The sequence below is a fragment of the Gymnoscopelus microlampas genome (genome assembly GCF_963454915.1).
Source record: "Gymnoscopelus microlampas genome assembly, chromosome: 6".
In the NCBI taxonomy this organism is placed as follows: Eukaryota; Metazoa; Chordata; class Actinopteri; order Myctophiformes; family Myctophidae; genus Gymnoscopelus; species Gymnoscopelus microlampas.
The window spans coordinates 30,836,554-30,851,530 of record NC_139943.1 but is presented as its reverse complement, the minus strand read 5'-3'; the positions used below and the strand labels follow the sequence as shown (position 1 = coordinate 30,851,530).

At 40.8% G+C, this 14,977-nt stretch overlaps 1 protein-coding gene across 1 annotated transcript; it reads left to right on the top strand.

Annotated features, from left to right (window-relative positions):
* Positions 1–156: 156 nt before the first annotated feature.
* On the top strand, positions 157–975 carry LOC311047506 (proteasome activator complex subunit 3-like; the record flags this gene model as incomplete). Its single annotated transcript, XM_084060244.1, has 1 exon — positions 157–975. The coding sequence occupies one exon, from the start codon at positions 157–159 to the stop codon at positions 973–975; it is 819 nt and encodes a 272-aa protein (XP_083916370.1).
* Between the last annotated feature and the right edge of the window lie 14,002 nt (positions 976–14,977).

Genomic DNA, 14,977 nt, shown 5'->3' with positions numbered 1-14,977 from the left:
TACGGTGTTAAGATGCACTTGAAGATGTCCATTTCCTTCGAAAGACCTGCAGGCGGATAAATAGGAAGCAGTGAACTCACACTCGAGTGTAGCTGGCACAGTAGGAAAGCTACACAACTCAGGTGCTATATTAGGATACTCTTTACTTGCAATAAGATGTCACTCCTTAAAGTAGATAATGAAATCAAATCCAAGGTGGATGCTTTCAGGGAAAGGATCAAAGGTGAAGCAGAGGACCTAGTGGCAAATTTTTTCCCAAGGAAGTTGTTGGAACTGGATAACTTTCTCAAAGAGCCCTGTGTAAACATCACTGAACTGAGGGAGATCCACTCAGAGATAAACCTGACAGCGACCAGCCCTGTTTTGCTCTCAAACGTGGATTCAGATTCAAATTCAGATTCAGATTCAGATTCAACTTTACTGTCACATCAGAAGTTCACCGGCGTAAAACAAGTCAAAAAAATTAAAATAAAGAAAAAGGGAACTGTGGACGATAAGACTGGCAAAAAGGTCTTAGTCATGCCCAGTGGGATGATGAAGAGCAACGCTAAGCTTGTCGACCTGATTGAAAAAGTCAAACCAGAGATCAGGACACTCATAGAGAAATGCAACACAGTTAAAATGTGGGTCCAGCTGCTTATTCCCAAGATAGAGGACGGCAATAACTTTGGCGTGTCAATCCAAGAGGAGACGATAACTGAACTTGGAGTAGTAGGGCTAGAAGCGGAATCTTACCTTGACCAGATATCAAAATACTACATCACACGTGCAAACCAGATGTCTAAAATAGTAAAATACCCACAGGTGGAGGACTACCGGCGTACAGTAACAGAGACGGACGAGAAGGAATACATCAGTCTGAAGATCATAGTTTCTGAGCTCAGAAACTATTATGTCACTTTACACGACATGATCCTGAAGAACATTGAGAAGATCAAAACACCCAGAAGCAGCAATACGGACTCACTATACTGAATGTCCATCTGACTGCTGCAGCCTCCACCTCACATCCCTTTCAGCCACTGGCCTCCATAGCCCAGCCACAACGGGACCCAATAGAGAGAAAGACAGACACAGACAGTAAAGAGACCGGTTGAAGAATATGTGACAGTCAAGCGGGACCGGACCACCATGCAAAAATTATCATCCATGTGGGCGCCGGATTGGCAATGTCTACTTCGGTGAGACTGGGGCTGTTTTTTGTAGATCTGTAGTCTACTGCCATTGATGAAGTGCGAACTGGGACCTATAACGATAGTTCAGAGAGCAGTGGCCACTGGCAAAGAGGATGCAACATCTGTGTGACAGAAGACAGGGGGGGGATGGAGAGCGGGGAGGTAGAGAGATGGGAGATGGGAGAGACATCGACTTGACGGCTGGCAGAGTCATTTGTACACTTGAGTTCAAGACTTGTTGCATTTTGGCTCTGCCTCTGTAGAAGGCAAGCTGTCTAGAAATGGTGTGAGTCTTTCTTTTTTTTTCCTGGAGGTAATCTCACAAAAAGCTAAATGTATTTTTTCACATTTTATATTTTATGAAATATTTATACTTACATTGTATATTATAAGAATAATTAAAGTCAATGATGGTCGGATCAGGCTGAAACCTTGCCCACAATGGAGCTGACTGACATCTCATAGTACTGACTTTATACAGTAGGTGACTGACGTCATAGGTTGGCCACATGAAGTGAGGGTGATTAGACCCTGCGCTGTCGGTGTGTGCGTGTGAGAGAGCGTGCTGATCAGCACCAAATTTATTTTGCACTCTGCTAGTAGGCCAACTTAGTAGTCTACGTCCACAGATTTTTTATGATTATGGTAATAAATGTTTTGAAATATTTTACTTTGATTTCATAATATAAGTCAGTTGGGCTCGGATCAGGCTGAAACTGTGCTGATATCTGGAGTTGACAGACGATATGAATACACCAGAAATAAATTATAAAGTATAAATGCAAGTGATTTTTTTTATGTTTTAGTTTATTTTCTTTATTTTATGTTACACATTTGTTTAGATCAGGCTAATGGACCCCGTCTTTTTTTCCTTTATTTTCATTTTCATTGTATTTTGATAGTGACAATGAAGAGACAGACAGGAACGTGCATGACATGCCCGACATGACCGACCGGGATGGTTTACCAGGCTAGGGAAGGCCTAATAGCCTAAAAACGTGAAACCCGAGTTGAAGATATTTAAACTCTCAGCAAGCAGATAAAAACGCTGCAGGTGCACAGAATAGCCAGCTGTGTGTTTCCAGCATAGCATAAATATGCAGCACCCCCACTGAAAACAACTCAAAGCATACGCTGCGTTCAGGAAAAAATTGCCTTATTCATGAGGTACTACTCTGTCTGTGTCCAGTTTTGCTGGGAGATCCCAAAAATCGTCCAAGCTGGTATACCATAGATTAACGACAAGAAGAAAAAAATCACTGATTTTTTTTTATACATTATTTTTTAATTTATGCTATGTTATAAATAAAGTGATATGTGAAACCAGTGTTTTGGCAATTATTTGGGGGCCCACTTAATATTCTGCACACAGGTTGAGAATCACTGTCATAGATGAGACTAGACTCCATGAAGATAATGGGTCAAATTTGGGCAAAATCGAAGGACAGACCGAAACAGACATGGACTGTGGAAATTGGTGATCTACTATCTTCTGGACTGTAAGGGTCCATTTGGTTCCATTTGTACACTCTCAGAGTTACAGACCCATAAGGGTCCATTTGGTTCCTAACTATCAATCCTTAGCTACGGACCCCTGGGGGTCCCCGAACCCCATATTGAGAACCAGTGACGTATTAGCCTCACGACTTTGCTGTACCCTGTGCTCCACCATGGCTTCTCTGGCTGACTGTCGCCAAAGGTCTGCTGTTTAGCCTACCAAAACCCCAGTGGTAGGCTAAACTCCTGCGCCACCTGGATGCCCACTATAACATTTTCCTTTTTCTTTTGTGTTAGCCCCACTAGTGAGAGAGTGCTAAGGATGGCAGGGTCGATCAGGTCAAATCACTGACTCTGGTTGGGTGTAGATAACAGGGCATTTAGACTCCTGGTACTAAATGCTTGCAGGCAACAATTAATTACTGCTTCACCGATGACCTACCACGATTAATTAATTATATCAGGAGTCAGCTGATTGACAAAATAATTATTTTGTGTGAGAAAATGACAGTGGCAGTTTACTCAATCTGAGAACCCATTCGGTAAAAACAAAAGGGCGGAGGAATATGTTTTTTCCTTAGTTTTTGCCTCTGGGGGCACCGCCTCCTTTTCTGTGTAGAGACAGGAACTCGGTTTGGCTTCTCCCCTTTCTTAGTCCACTTCTTCCTGGGTGCGTCTGTGTTTATCTGTGTTTATCTGTATTTGTGTCTGTGTTTATTCCTACTAACAACACCACTACTACCAAGGCAGTGGTGCTTGAGAGATTAGTTTTTACAATTTTTACAAACAAGATGGGGTCTAAAAACGGTGTGGTGTCTGTGGGTCTTGGGAGTCATGCCCATGACATCATTGTCACTGTGATGTAATATTGTCACACAACCTTTAGGCCTATATTAAAGTAATTTAATTCAAGTTTATTTTTTTATGTAGACATTGTAGCAGCATTATTGGTAACAATAAGCCACTATTATTGTCTCCGCCAGAGGTGGAGAGTATGTTTTCGTCTCCGTCCTTCCGTGTGTCCGTCCGTCTCAGCCAAGCTAACATTGGTCAACCTTCACGTGACACGTGACAATATGTTGTCACCAATGCTTTGATTGGCTAGCGAAACCTATAAATAAAAATGTGCTTCAAAAAATCATTTATATTTTTTGAAGTGAGCTTCCATCAGCCAAGCTAACATTGGTCAAGTGACACGTGACAATATGTAATATTGACAGGATTAATGGAGAGTATCTTTTCCTCTCTGTCCGTCCCTGTATGTGTCCGTCTGAGAACACCCAACATTGGTCAAGCTTCACGTGACATCACAATATGTAATATAAATAGGTAAGACAGGATCAATCGGGAACAGTACTTTCCAGTACAAATTACCCCTTCGTGCGTGTGTGTGTCAATATGTTGTCACCAATGCTCGTGCGTGTGTGTGTCAATATGTTGTCACCAATGCTTTGATTGGCTAGCGAGACGCATGATGACATAAAAACCTATAAATAGCAAATGTGCTTCAAAAAATCATTTATATTTTTTGAAGTGAGCTTCCATCAGCCAAGCTAACATTGGTCAAGTGACACGTGACAATATGTAATATTGACAGGATTAATGGAGTATCTTTTCCTCTCCGTCCGTCCCTGTGTCCGTCTGGGAACACCTAACATTGGTCAAGTTTCACGTGACATCACAATATGTAATATAAATAGCTTAGACAGGATCAATCAGGAACAGTACTTTCCAGTACAAACTGAGATCACAGCTGAGATTACACTATGCAACTAACTCCCATTACGTAAACTGAAGAAGCAGCGAATCATCGTCTGAAACCTGATGAAGAAGCAAAGGCTTTTGCATCTGCCTGCTTTTTAGTAAGAATTAGAACATTTCCAGCAAACTATGGTTAACGATAGGGTAAGTGATTTCCTTTGATTAAAATAGCACGGGTCTGCTGGCGGAGACTTGTGCTCCGAGGAGCACATTTTCTAGTTCATACTTTGTTTGTGTTTTAACTATGCTACTATTCAACTTAGCTCTCATTCTGTAGGCATTGGAAATACGTCATTTGACATGCAAGCGGCTTAAAATGTAGTGTGATTGTTGCCACAATACAAAGTTGACTTTCTGTAGGCATATGAGCTACAGAGCAGAGCATATGTATGAATAGTACATATGCTGACGAAAAAATGCTGGTGACGAAAAATGCTGGTGACGAAAAATGACGAAAAATGCTGGTGACGAAAAAATGCTGGTGACGAAAAATGACGAAAAATGCTGGTGACGAAAAATGACGAAAAATGCTGGTGACGAGAAAATGCTGGTGACGAAAAAATGCTGGTGACGAAAAATGACGAAAAATGCTGGTGACGAAAAATGACCCTAACCCTGACGAAAAAATGCTGGTGACGAAAAATGACGAAAAATGCTGGTGACGAGAAAATGCTGGTGACGAAAAATGACGAAAAATGCTGGTGGCGAAAAATGACGAAAAATGCTGGTGACGAAAAAATGCTGGTGACGAAAAATGACGAAAAATGCTGGTGACGAGAAAATGCTGGTGACGAAAAATGACGAAAAATGCTGGTGGCGAAAAATGACGAAAAATGCTGGTGACGAAAAAATGCTGGTGACGAAAAATGACGAAAAATGCTGGTGACGAAAAATGACGAAAAATGCTGGTGACGAAAAATGACGAAAAATGCTGGTGACGAAAAAATGCTGGTGACGAAAAATGACGAAAAATGCTGGTGACGAGAAAATGCTGGTGACGAAAAATGACGAAAAATGCTGGTGGCGAAAAATGACGAAAAATGCTGGTGACGAAAAATGACGAAAAATGCTGGTGACGAGAAAATGCTGGTGACGAAAAATGACGAAAAATGCTGGTGGCGAAAAATGACGAAAAATGCTGGTGACGAAAAAATGCTGGTGACGAAAAATGACGAAAAATGCTGGTGACGAAAAATGACGAAAAATGCTGGTGACGAAAAAATGCTGGTGACGAAAAATGCTGGTGACGAAAAAATGCTGGTGACGAAAAATGACGAAAAATGACGAAAAATGCTGGTGACGAAAAATGACCCTAACCCTAACCCTGACGAAAAAATGCTGGTGACGAAAAATGACGAAAAATGCTGGTGACGAGAAAATGCTGGTGACGAAAAATGCTGGTGGCGAAAAATGACGAAAAATGCTGGTGACGAAAAATGACGAAAAATGCTGGTGACGAAAAATGACCCTAACCCTAACCCTGACGAAAAAATGCTGGTGATGAAAAATGACGAAAAATGCTGGTGACGAGAAAATGCTGGTGACGAAAAATGACGAAGAATGCTGGTGGCGAAAAATGACGAAAAATGCTGGTGACGAAGAAATGCTGGTGACGAAAAATGACGAAAAATGCTGGTGACGAGAAAATGCTGGTGACGAAAAATGACGAAAAATGCTGGTGGCGAAAAATGACAAAAAATGCTGGTGACGAAAAAATGCTGGTGACGAAAAATGACGAAAAATGCTGGTGACGAAAAATGACGAAAAATGCTGGTGACGAAAAATGACGGAAAATGCTGGTGACGAAAAATGACGAAAAATGCTGGTGACGAAAAAATGCTGGTGACGAAAAATGACGAAAAATGCTGGTGACGAAAAATGACGAAAAATGCTGGTGGCGAAAAATGACGAAAAATGTTGGTGACGAAAAAATGCTGGTGACGAAAAATGACGAAAAATGTTGGTGACGAAAAAATGCTGGTGACGAAAAATGACGAAAAATGCTGGTGACGAAAAAATGCTGGTGACGAAAAATGACGAAAAATGACGAAAAATGCTGGTGACGAAAAATGACCCTAACCCTGACGAAAAAAATGCTGGTGACGAAAAATGACGAAAAATGCTGGTGACGAGAAAATGCTGGTGACGAAAAATTACGAAAAATGCTGGTGGCGAAAAATGACGAAAAATGCTGGTGACGAAAAAATGCTGGTGACGAAAAATGACAAAAAATGCTGGTGACGAGAAAATGCTGGTGACGAAAAATGACGAAAAATGCTTGTGGCGAAAAATGACGAAAAATGCTGGTGACGAAAAAATGCTGGTGACAAAAAATGACGAAAAATGCTGGTGACGAAAAAATGCTGGTGACGAAAAATGACGAAAAATGCTGATGACGAAAAATGACGAAAAATGCTGGTGACGAAAAAATGCTGGTGACGAAAAATGACGAAAAATTACGAAAAATTACGAAAAATGACGAAAAATGCTGGTGACGAAAAAATGCTGGTGACGAAAAATGACGAAAAATGCTGGTGACGAAAAAATGCTGGTGACGAGAAAATGCTGGTGACGAAAAATGACGAAAAATGCTGGTGGCGAAAAATGACGAAAAATGCTGGTGACGAGAAAATGCTGGTGACGAAAAATGACGAAAAATGCTGGTGGCGAAAAATGACGAAAAATGCTGGTGACGAAAAAATGCTGGTGACGAAAAATGACAAAAAATGCTGGTGACGAAAAATGACGAGAAATGCTGGTGACGAAAAAATGCTGGTGACGAAAAATGACGAAAAATACTGGTGACGAAAAATGACGAAAAATGCTGGTGACGAAAAATGACGAAAAATGCTGGTGGCGAAAAATGACGAAAAATGCTGGTGACGAAAAAATGCTGGTGACGAAAAATGACGAAAAATGCTGGTGACGAAAAAGTGCTGGTGACGAAAAATGACGAAAAATGCTGGTGACGAAAAATGACCCTAACCCTAACCCTGACGAAAAAATGCTGGTGACGAAAAATGACGAAAAATGCTGGTGACGAGAAAATGCTGGTGACGAAAAATGACGAAAAATGCTGGTGGCGAAAAATGACGAAAAATGCTGGTGACGAAAAAATGCTGGTGACGAAAAATGACGAAAAATGCTGGTGACGAAAAAATGCTGGTGACGAAAAATGACGAAAAATGCTGGTGACGAGAAAATGCTGGTGACGAAAAATGACGAAAAATGCTGGTGACGAAAAAATGCTGGTGACGAAAAATGACGAAAAATGCTGGTGGCGAAAAATGACGAAAAATGCTGGTGACGAAAAATGACGAAAAATGCTGGTGACGAAAAATGACGAAAAATGCTGGTGACGAAAAAATGCTGGTGACGAAAAATGACGAAAAATGTTGGTGACGAAAAATGACGAAAAATGACGAAAAATGCTGGTGACGAAAAATGACGAAAAATGCTGGTGACGAAAAAATGCTGGTGACGAAAAATGATGAAAAATGCTGGTGACGAAAAAATGCTGGTGACGAAAAATGCTGGTGATGAAAAAATGTTGGTGACGAAAAATGACGAAAAATGCTGGTGACGAAAAATGACGAAAAATGCTGGTGACGAAAAATGACGAAAAATGCTGGTGACGAGAAAATGCTGGTGACGAAAAATGACGAAAAATGCTGGTGGTGAAAAATGACGAAAAATGCTGGTGACGAAAAAATGCTGGTGACGAAAAATGACGAAAAATGCTGGTGACGAAAAATGACGAAAAATGCTGGTGACGAAAAAATGCTGGTGACGAAAAATGACGAAAAATGCTGGTGACGAAAAAATGCTGGTGACAAAAAATGACGAAAAATGCTGGTGACGAAAAAATGCTGGTGACGAAAAATGACAAAAAATGCTGGTGACGAAAAAATGTTGGTGACGAAAAATGACGAAAAATGCTGGTGACGAAAAATGACGAAAAATGCTGGTGACGAAAAATGACGAAAAATGCTGGTGACGAAAAATGACGAAAAATGCTGGTGACGAGAAAATGCTGGTGACGAAAAATGACGAAAAATGCTGGTGGCGAAAAATGACGAAAAATGCTGGTGACGAAAAATGACGAAAAATGCTGGTGACGAAAAAATGCTGGTGACGAAAAATGACGAAAAATGCTGGTGACGAAAAATGACCCTAACCCTAACCCTGACGAAAAAATGCTGGTGACGAAAAATGACGAAAAATGCTGGTGACGAGAAAATGCTGGTGACGAAAAATGACGAAAAATGCTGGTGGCGAAAAATGACGAAAAATGCTGGTGACGAAAAAATGCTGGTGACGAAAAATGACGAAAAATGCTGGTGACGAAAAAATGCTGGTGACGAAAAATGACGAAAAATGCTGGTGACGAGAAAATGCTGGTGATGAAAAATGACGAAAAATGCTGGTGACGAAAAAATGCTGGTGACGAAAAATGACGAAAAATGCTGGTGGCGAAAAATGACGAAAAATGCTGGTGACGAAAAAATGCTGGTGACGAAAAATGACGAAAAATGCTGGTGACGAAAAATGACGAAAAATGCTGGTGACGAAAAAATGCTGGTGACGAAAAATGACGAAAAATGTTGGTGACGAAAAATGACGAAAAATGACGAAAAATGCTGGTGACGAAAAATGACGAAAAATGCTGGTGACGAAAAAATGCTGGTGACGAAAAATGATGAAAAATGCTGGTGACGAAAAAATGCTGGTGACGAAAAATGCTGGTGATGAAAAAATGTTGGTGACGAAAAATGACGAAAAATGCTGGTGACGAAAAATGACGAAAAATGCTGGTGACGAAAAATGACGAAAAATGCTGCTGACGAGAAAATGCTGGTGACGAAAAATGACGAAAAATGCTGGTGGTGAAAAATGACGAAAAATGCTGGTGACGAAAAAATGCTGGTGACGAAAAATGACGAAAAATGCTGGTGACGAAAAATGACGAAAAATGCTGGTGACGAAAAAATGCTGGTGACGAAAAATGACGAAAAATGCTGGTGACGAAAAAATGCTGGTGACAAAAAATGACGAAAAATGCTGGTGACGAAAAAATGCTGGTGACGAAAAATGACAAAAAATGCTGGTGACGAAAAAATGTTGGTGACGAAAAATGACGAAAAATGCTGGTGACGAAAAATGACGAAAAATGCTGGTGACGAAAAAATGCTGGTGACGAAAAATGACGAAAAATGCTGGTGACGAGAAAATGCTGGTGACGAAAAATGACGAAAAATGCTGGTGGCGAAAAATGACGAAAAATGCTGGTGACGAAAAATGACGAAAAATGCTGGTGACGAAAAAATGCTGGTGACGAAAAATGACGAAAAATGCTGGTGACGAAAATTGACCCTAACCCTAACCCTGACGAAAAAATGCTGGTGATGAAAAATGACGAAAAATGCTGGTGACGAGAAAATGCTGGTGACGAAAAATGACGAAAAATGCTGGTGGTGAAAAATGACGAAAAATGCTGGTGACGAAAAAATGCTGGTGACGAAAAATGACGAAAAATGCTGGTGACGAAAAATGACGAAAAATGCTGGTGACGAAAAAATGCTGGTGACGAAAAATGACAAAAAATGCTGGTGACGAAAAAATGCTGGTGACAAAAAATGACGAAAAATGCTGGTGACGAAAAAATGCTGGTGACGAAAAATGACAAAAAATGCTGGTGACGAAAAAATGTTGGTGACGAAAAATGACGAAAAATGCTGGTGACGAAAAATGACGAAAAATGCTGGTGACGAAAAAATGCTGGTGACGAAAAATGACGAAAAATGCTGGTGACGAGAAAATGCTGGTGACGAAAAATGACGAAAAATGCTGGTGGCGAAAAATGACGAAAAATGCTGGTGACGAAAAATGACGAAAAATGCTGGTGACGAAAAAATGCTGGTGACGAAAAATGCTGGTGACGAAAATTGACCCTAACCCTAACCCTGACGAAAAAATGCTGGTGATGAAAAATGACGAAAAATGCTGGTGACGAGAAAATGCTGGTGACGAAAAATGACGAAAAATGCTGGTGGCGAAAAATGACGAAAAATGCTGGTGACGAAAAAATGCTGGTGACGAAAAATGACGAAAAATGCTGGTGACGAGAAAATGCTGGTGACGAAAAATGACGAAAAATGCTGGTGACGAAAAATGACGAAAAATGCTGGTGGCGAAAAATGACGAAAAATGCTGGTGACGAAAATATGCTGGTGACGAAAAATGACGAAAAATGCTGGTGACGAGAAAATGCTGGTGGCGAAAAATGACGAAAAATGCTGGTGGCGAAAAATGACGAAAAATGCTGGTGACGAAAAATGACGAAAAATGCTGGTGACGAAAAAATGCTGGTGACGAAAAATGACGAAAAATGCTGGTGACGAAAAATGACGAAAAATGCTGGTGACGAAAAAATGCTGGTGACGAAAAATGACGAAAAATGCTGGTGACGAAAAATGACGAAAAATGCTGGTGGCGAAAAATGACGAAAAATGCTGGTGACGAAAAATGACCCTAACCCTAACCCTGACGAAAAATGCTGGTGACGAGATAATGCTGGTGACAAAAAATGACGAAAAATGCTGGTGGCGAAAAATGACGAAAAATGCTGGTGACGAAAAAATGCTGGTGACGAAAAATGACGAAAAATGCTGGTGACGAAAAATGACGAAAAATGCTGGTGACGAAAAAATGCTGGTGACGAAAAATGACGAAAAATGCTGGTGACGAAAAAATGCTGGTGACGAAAAATGCTGGTGACGAAAAATGACGGAAAATGCTGGTGACGAAAAATGACGAAAAATGCTGGTGACGAAAAAATGCTGGTGACGAAAAATGCTGGTGACGAAAAATGACGAAAAATGCTGGTGACGAAAAAATGCTGGTGACGAAAAATGACGAAAAATGCTGGTGACGAAAAAATGCTGGTGACGAAAAAATGCTGGTGACGAAAAATGACGAAAAATGCTGGTGACGAGAAAATGCTGGTGACGAAAAATGACGAAAAATGCTGGTGGCGAAAAATGACGAAAAATGCTGGTGACGAAAAAATGCTGGTGACGAAAAATGACGAAAAATGCTGGTGACGAAAAATGACGAAAAATGCTGGTGACGAAAAATTACCCTAACCCTGACGAAAAAATGCTGGTGACGAAAAATGACGAAAAATGCTGGTGACGAGAAAATGCTGGTGACGAAAAAATGCTGGTGACGAAAAATGACGAAAAATGCTGGTGACGATAAAATGCTGGTGACGAAAAATGACGAAAAATGCTGGTGGCGAAAAAATGCTGGTGACGAAAAATGACGAAAAATGCTGGTGACGAAAGAATGCTAGTGACGAAAAATGATGAAAAATGCTGGTGACGAAAAAATGCTGGTGACGAAAAATGACGAAAAATGCTGGTGACGAAAAAATGCTGGTGACGTAAAATGACGAAAAATGCTGGTGACGAAAAATGCTGGTGACGAAAAAATGCTTATCTATTTCATGCATGTCATTATAGGCGAACCTTTGCAAAAATAGCAGATCTGCAAGCTCACAATCCGTTACATCGTGAGCTTGCAGATTAGCATTTTTTGAAAGGAATTTGAAAAATTTCGCAACATTTGGAAAATAGAGAATAAGTAGTATAAGTTAAGCAGATCAGCCTTCCAGGCACATAGCTGCAATTGTGCAGCTCAGCCAATCAAAACACAATGCAATATTGCAATATTCTACCACTAGCCTATCATTCCCACTCCATCAGTCAGAAGCGAGCTATCTTCCCGCCACACAACTTAGAATTTCCCCTCCAAAGCTAAGTGTGTTTCTGCCTCATCGGCAGATGTTATTTATGCTATGAAGTTGATCCATTATTCACAGTTAATGAGTAATGGTTTAGCTGTCTATCAGTCAGGACACTTTATGGAACAGCTGCCTGTAAAGCTGATGTAGGGTGAGGCCTACTCTACCTCACAGGCAGAGGTTGTACAGTATTAGTCCCATCCTGAGTAGATTATTGTAATTCCTTTACAAGTAAGATCTACTCAGTTTAGGAAGACTCCTTTATTAACTGATTCACATTATGAAGTTGTCTGGCAGGCAGTGAATCTGTACTGACTGACCAAGTCGGAATGACGATGGCGGTGAAAAGAAGAGAGATAAGATAAATCAACCTACATTACCAGTTGAAATATCACATTATGTTCTTGAATAGATATTGATATTGTAATGTAATTGACAGCAGGCTGTATTATGTTCTTATGTGATATTCATGATGCTTCAGGACAGAAAGCGGCAAAGGAACAGGTAGATTTGGGAACAGTGATGTTGTGATTGATTTCATAATATTATGAAATAATCATATTGAACAGCTGTTTCCATTGGTGCAGTGTAGTTACGGCGGGCCCCGGTGCAGGCTATTTAGGACGGACCCCCTCATCCCCCAGTGCACGCTATTATAAAGCACATACCCACAGATTGTGCATGTGAACTTCACAAAACGTGCACTTGCACCTTACAGTATATTACTGACAGCTATTTAAAATCAGTACGCTTTTAAATTTAACATTACCTGTAGGACGTTAACATCCACACACAACGACATGCTGGCAAATACATGTGCTGTAATAGTTTACAGCTCATAAATGGCAGACGTCGAAGGCCTCTCTCGCTCTTGTTGACCAAAACGTCATTGTTAACTGTTATTTCCAATCTGTGGATTGCTACAAAAAAAACAAATTCAACTAGAAAAAGTGCTCCTCGGAGCACAGGTCTCCGCCAGGTCAGGTACGTTATTGTGGGGCAGCAATGTTCGGAATTCGGCAATCAGGATGTAATACGAAAAATGATCACACCCTGTGTGAAGGTAGCGGCGCACACACATTATATGTGTTTACAATGTGTTTATAGTCACGTGTCACGTGAAGCTTGACCAATCACTTTGTTGACGTACGCACTTTTTTTGACGTACGCACACGGACAAAGTTAGGTATAGAGCGGCTAGCGCCGCTAAATATCGGACGGAACCATCTTGACCACTTGACTATAGAGATAATGGGTACCGATTTGCATGATGTTTGGACACAATTTGTAGGAGTAATATAAAAAAGAAAACTGTTGCAAAAATTGTCCTCAAGGTGGCGCTATAATAGGGCAATGTTAAAATGGTGGCATTTGTTCCTCAACGTAGTGCAAATGTGCGAGCAAAGTTTCACTGCAATCGGACGCTGCGTTCATGATTTGTGGCATTTTGTTCAAAACGGGCCACTCCTGCAAACTTTATATGTAAATTTTAGTCAATCAGGATGGACTATGAAACATCTAACAGATCCTTCTTGATCACATGACTATAGAGATCATGTGTACCGATTTGCGTGAAATTTGGATAAAATCTGAAGGCTTACAATCAAAAAATGTGTTTTACATAAGTCGGCCTCCTGGTGGAGCTATAAAAGGCAGATGTAAAAAATGCAGGGCAAAGGTTTGTCCTTGGCCTCTAGAGAGAGTGCATACAAAGTTTTACATAGATCGGTACAGTTAATGGTAAAAACACAAATTGGCCTGTTATAGCGCCACCGTGAGGCTGATTTTAAAAATTTCAAGTAGCATTTCGTCCTTGACGTAGTGGGAATGTGTGTGCACAATTTTACGGAAACTGCATGCTGTGTTAATGATTTGAGGCATTTTATTCAAAACGGAGTACTCCTGCAAACTTTGGAAGGCAATTTTAGTCAATTAGGAAGGAATATGAAAAATCTGAAAGAACCGTTTTGTTTAATGACTATAGAGATACTGTGTACCGATTTGCGTGCTGTTTGGACAAAATCTGTGGGAGTACTGTCAATAAATGTGTTTTGCACCAATCGGCCACCTGGTGGCGCTATAACAGGCCCCTGTGAAAAATTTGGGGCAGAGGTTCTGCTCTGGTATCCAGAGAGTGTGTGTGCACAGTTTCACTGCGAGCAAGCCAACGGCGCCGGAGATTAGCTGTACACAGACAGATCGAATGACGGACGGACACACACACGGACACACGGACACACGGACGGACGGACAGGGGGTAAAACATACTCTCTCGCCATGCCTTTCGGCCTGGCGGAGACAATTAAATAGAATTAAGGCTTAAAGTTCCAACCAAAAAAAAACAAGCAAGGCTGAACCAAAGTGATACAGGTTCTGTCTATCTGGTCAGCTCACAGCGCCCGCCTGTGTAAGTGTCACATGATGAAATAAAGACTTGACATTGGACAACAACATTCTCCAATGTCAATGTCAAGCAGCAGGGATTTTGCTGCTGTTGCTCCTGAATATCCCTCTGCGATCGATAAAGTCTTATCTTATCCCTCACTATCTCTCCTACCACACCGGTTGTCAACGGTGTCAAGAAATGCTTCCTGCACCCACCGTGTGTACTTCAGACATGATTAATCACTTAGACCATCTTTAATTACTGTAAGTTGACATCCATGTGACGAGTATCTAGTTCACAGCAACCCCCACAAGTGATCCATTTCATCAGTCCCACAATGCACCGGGAACATTC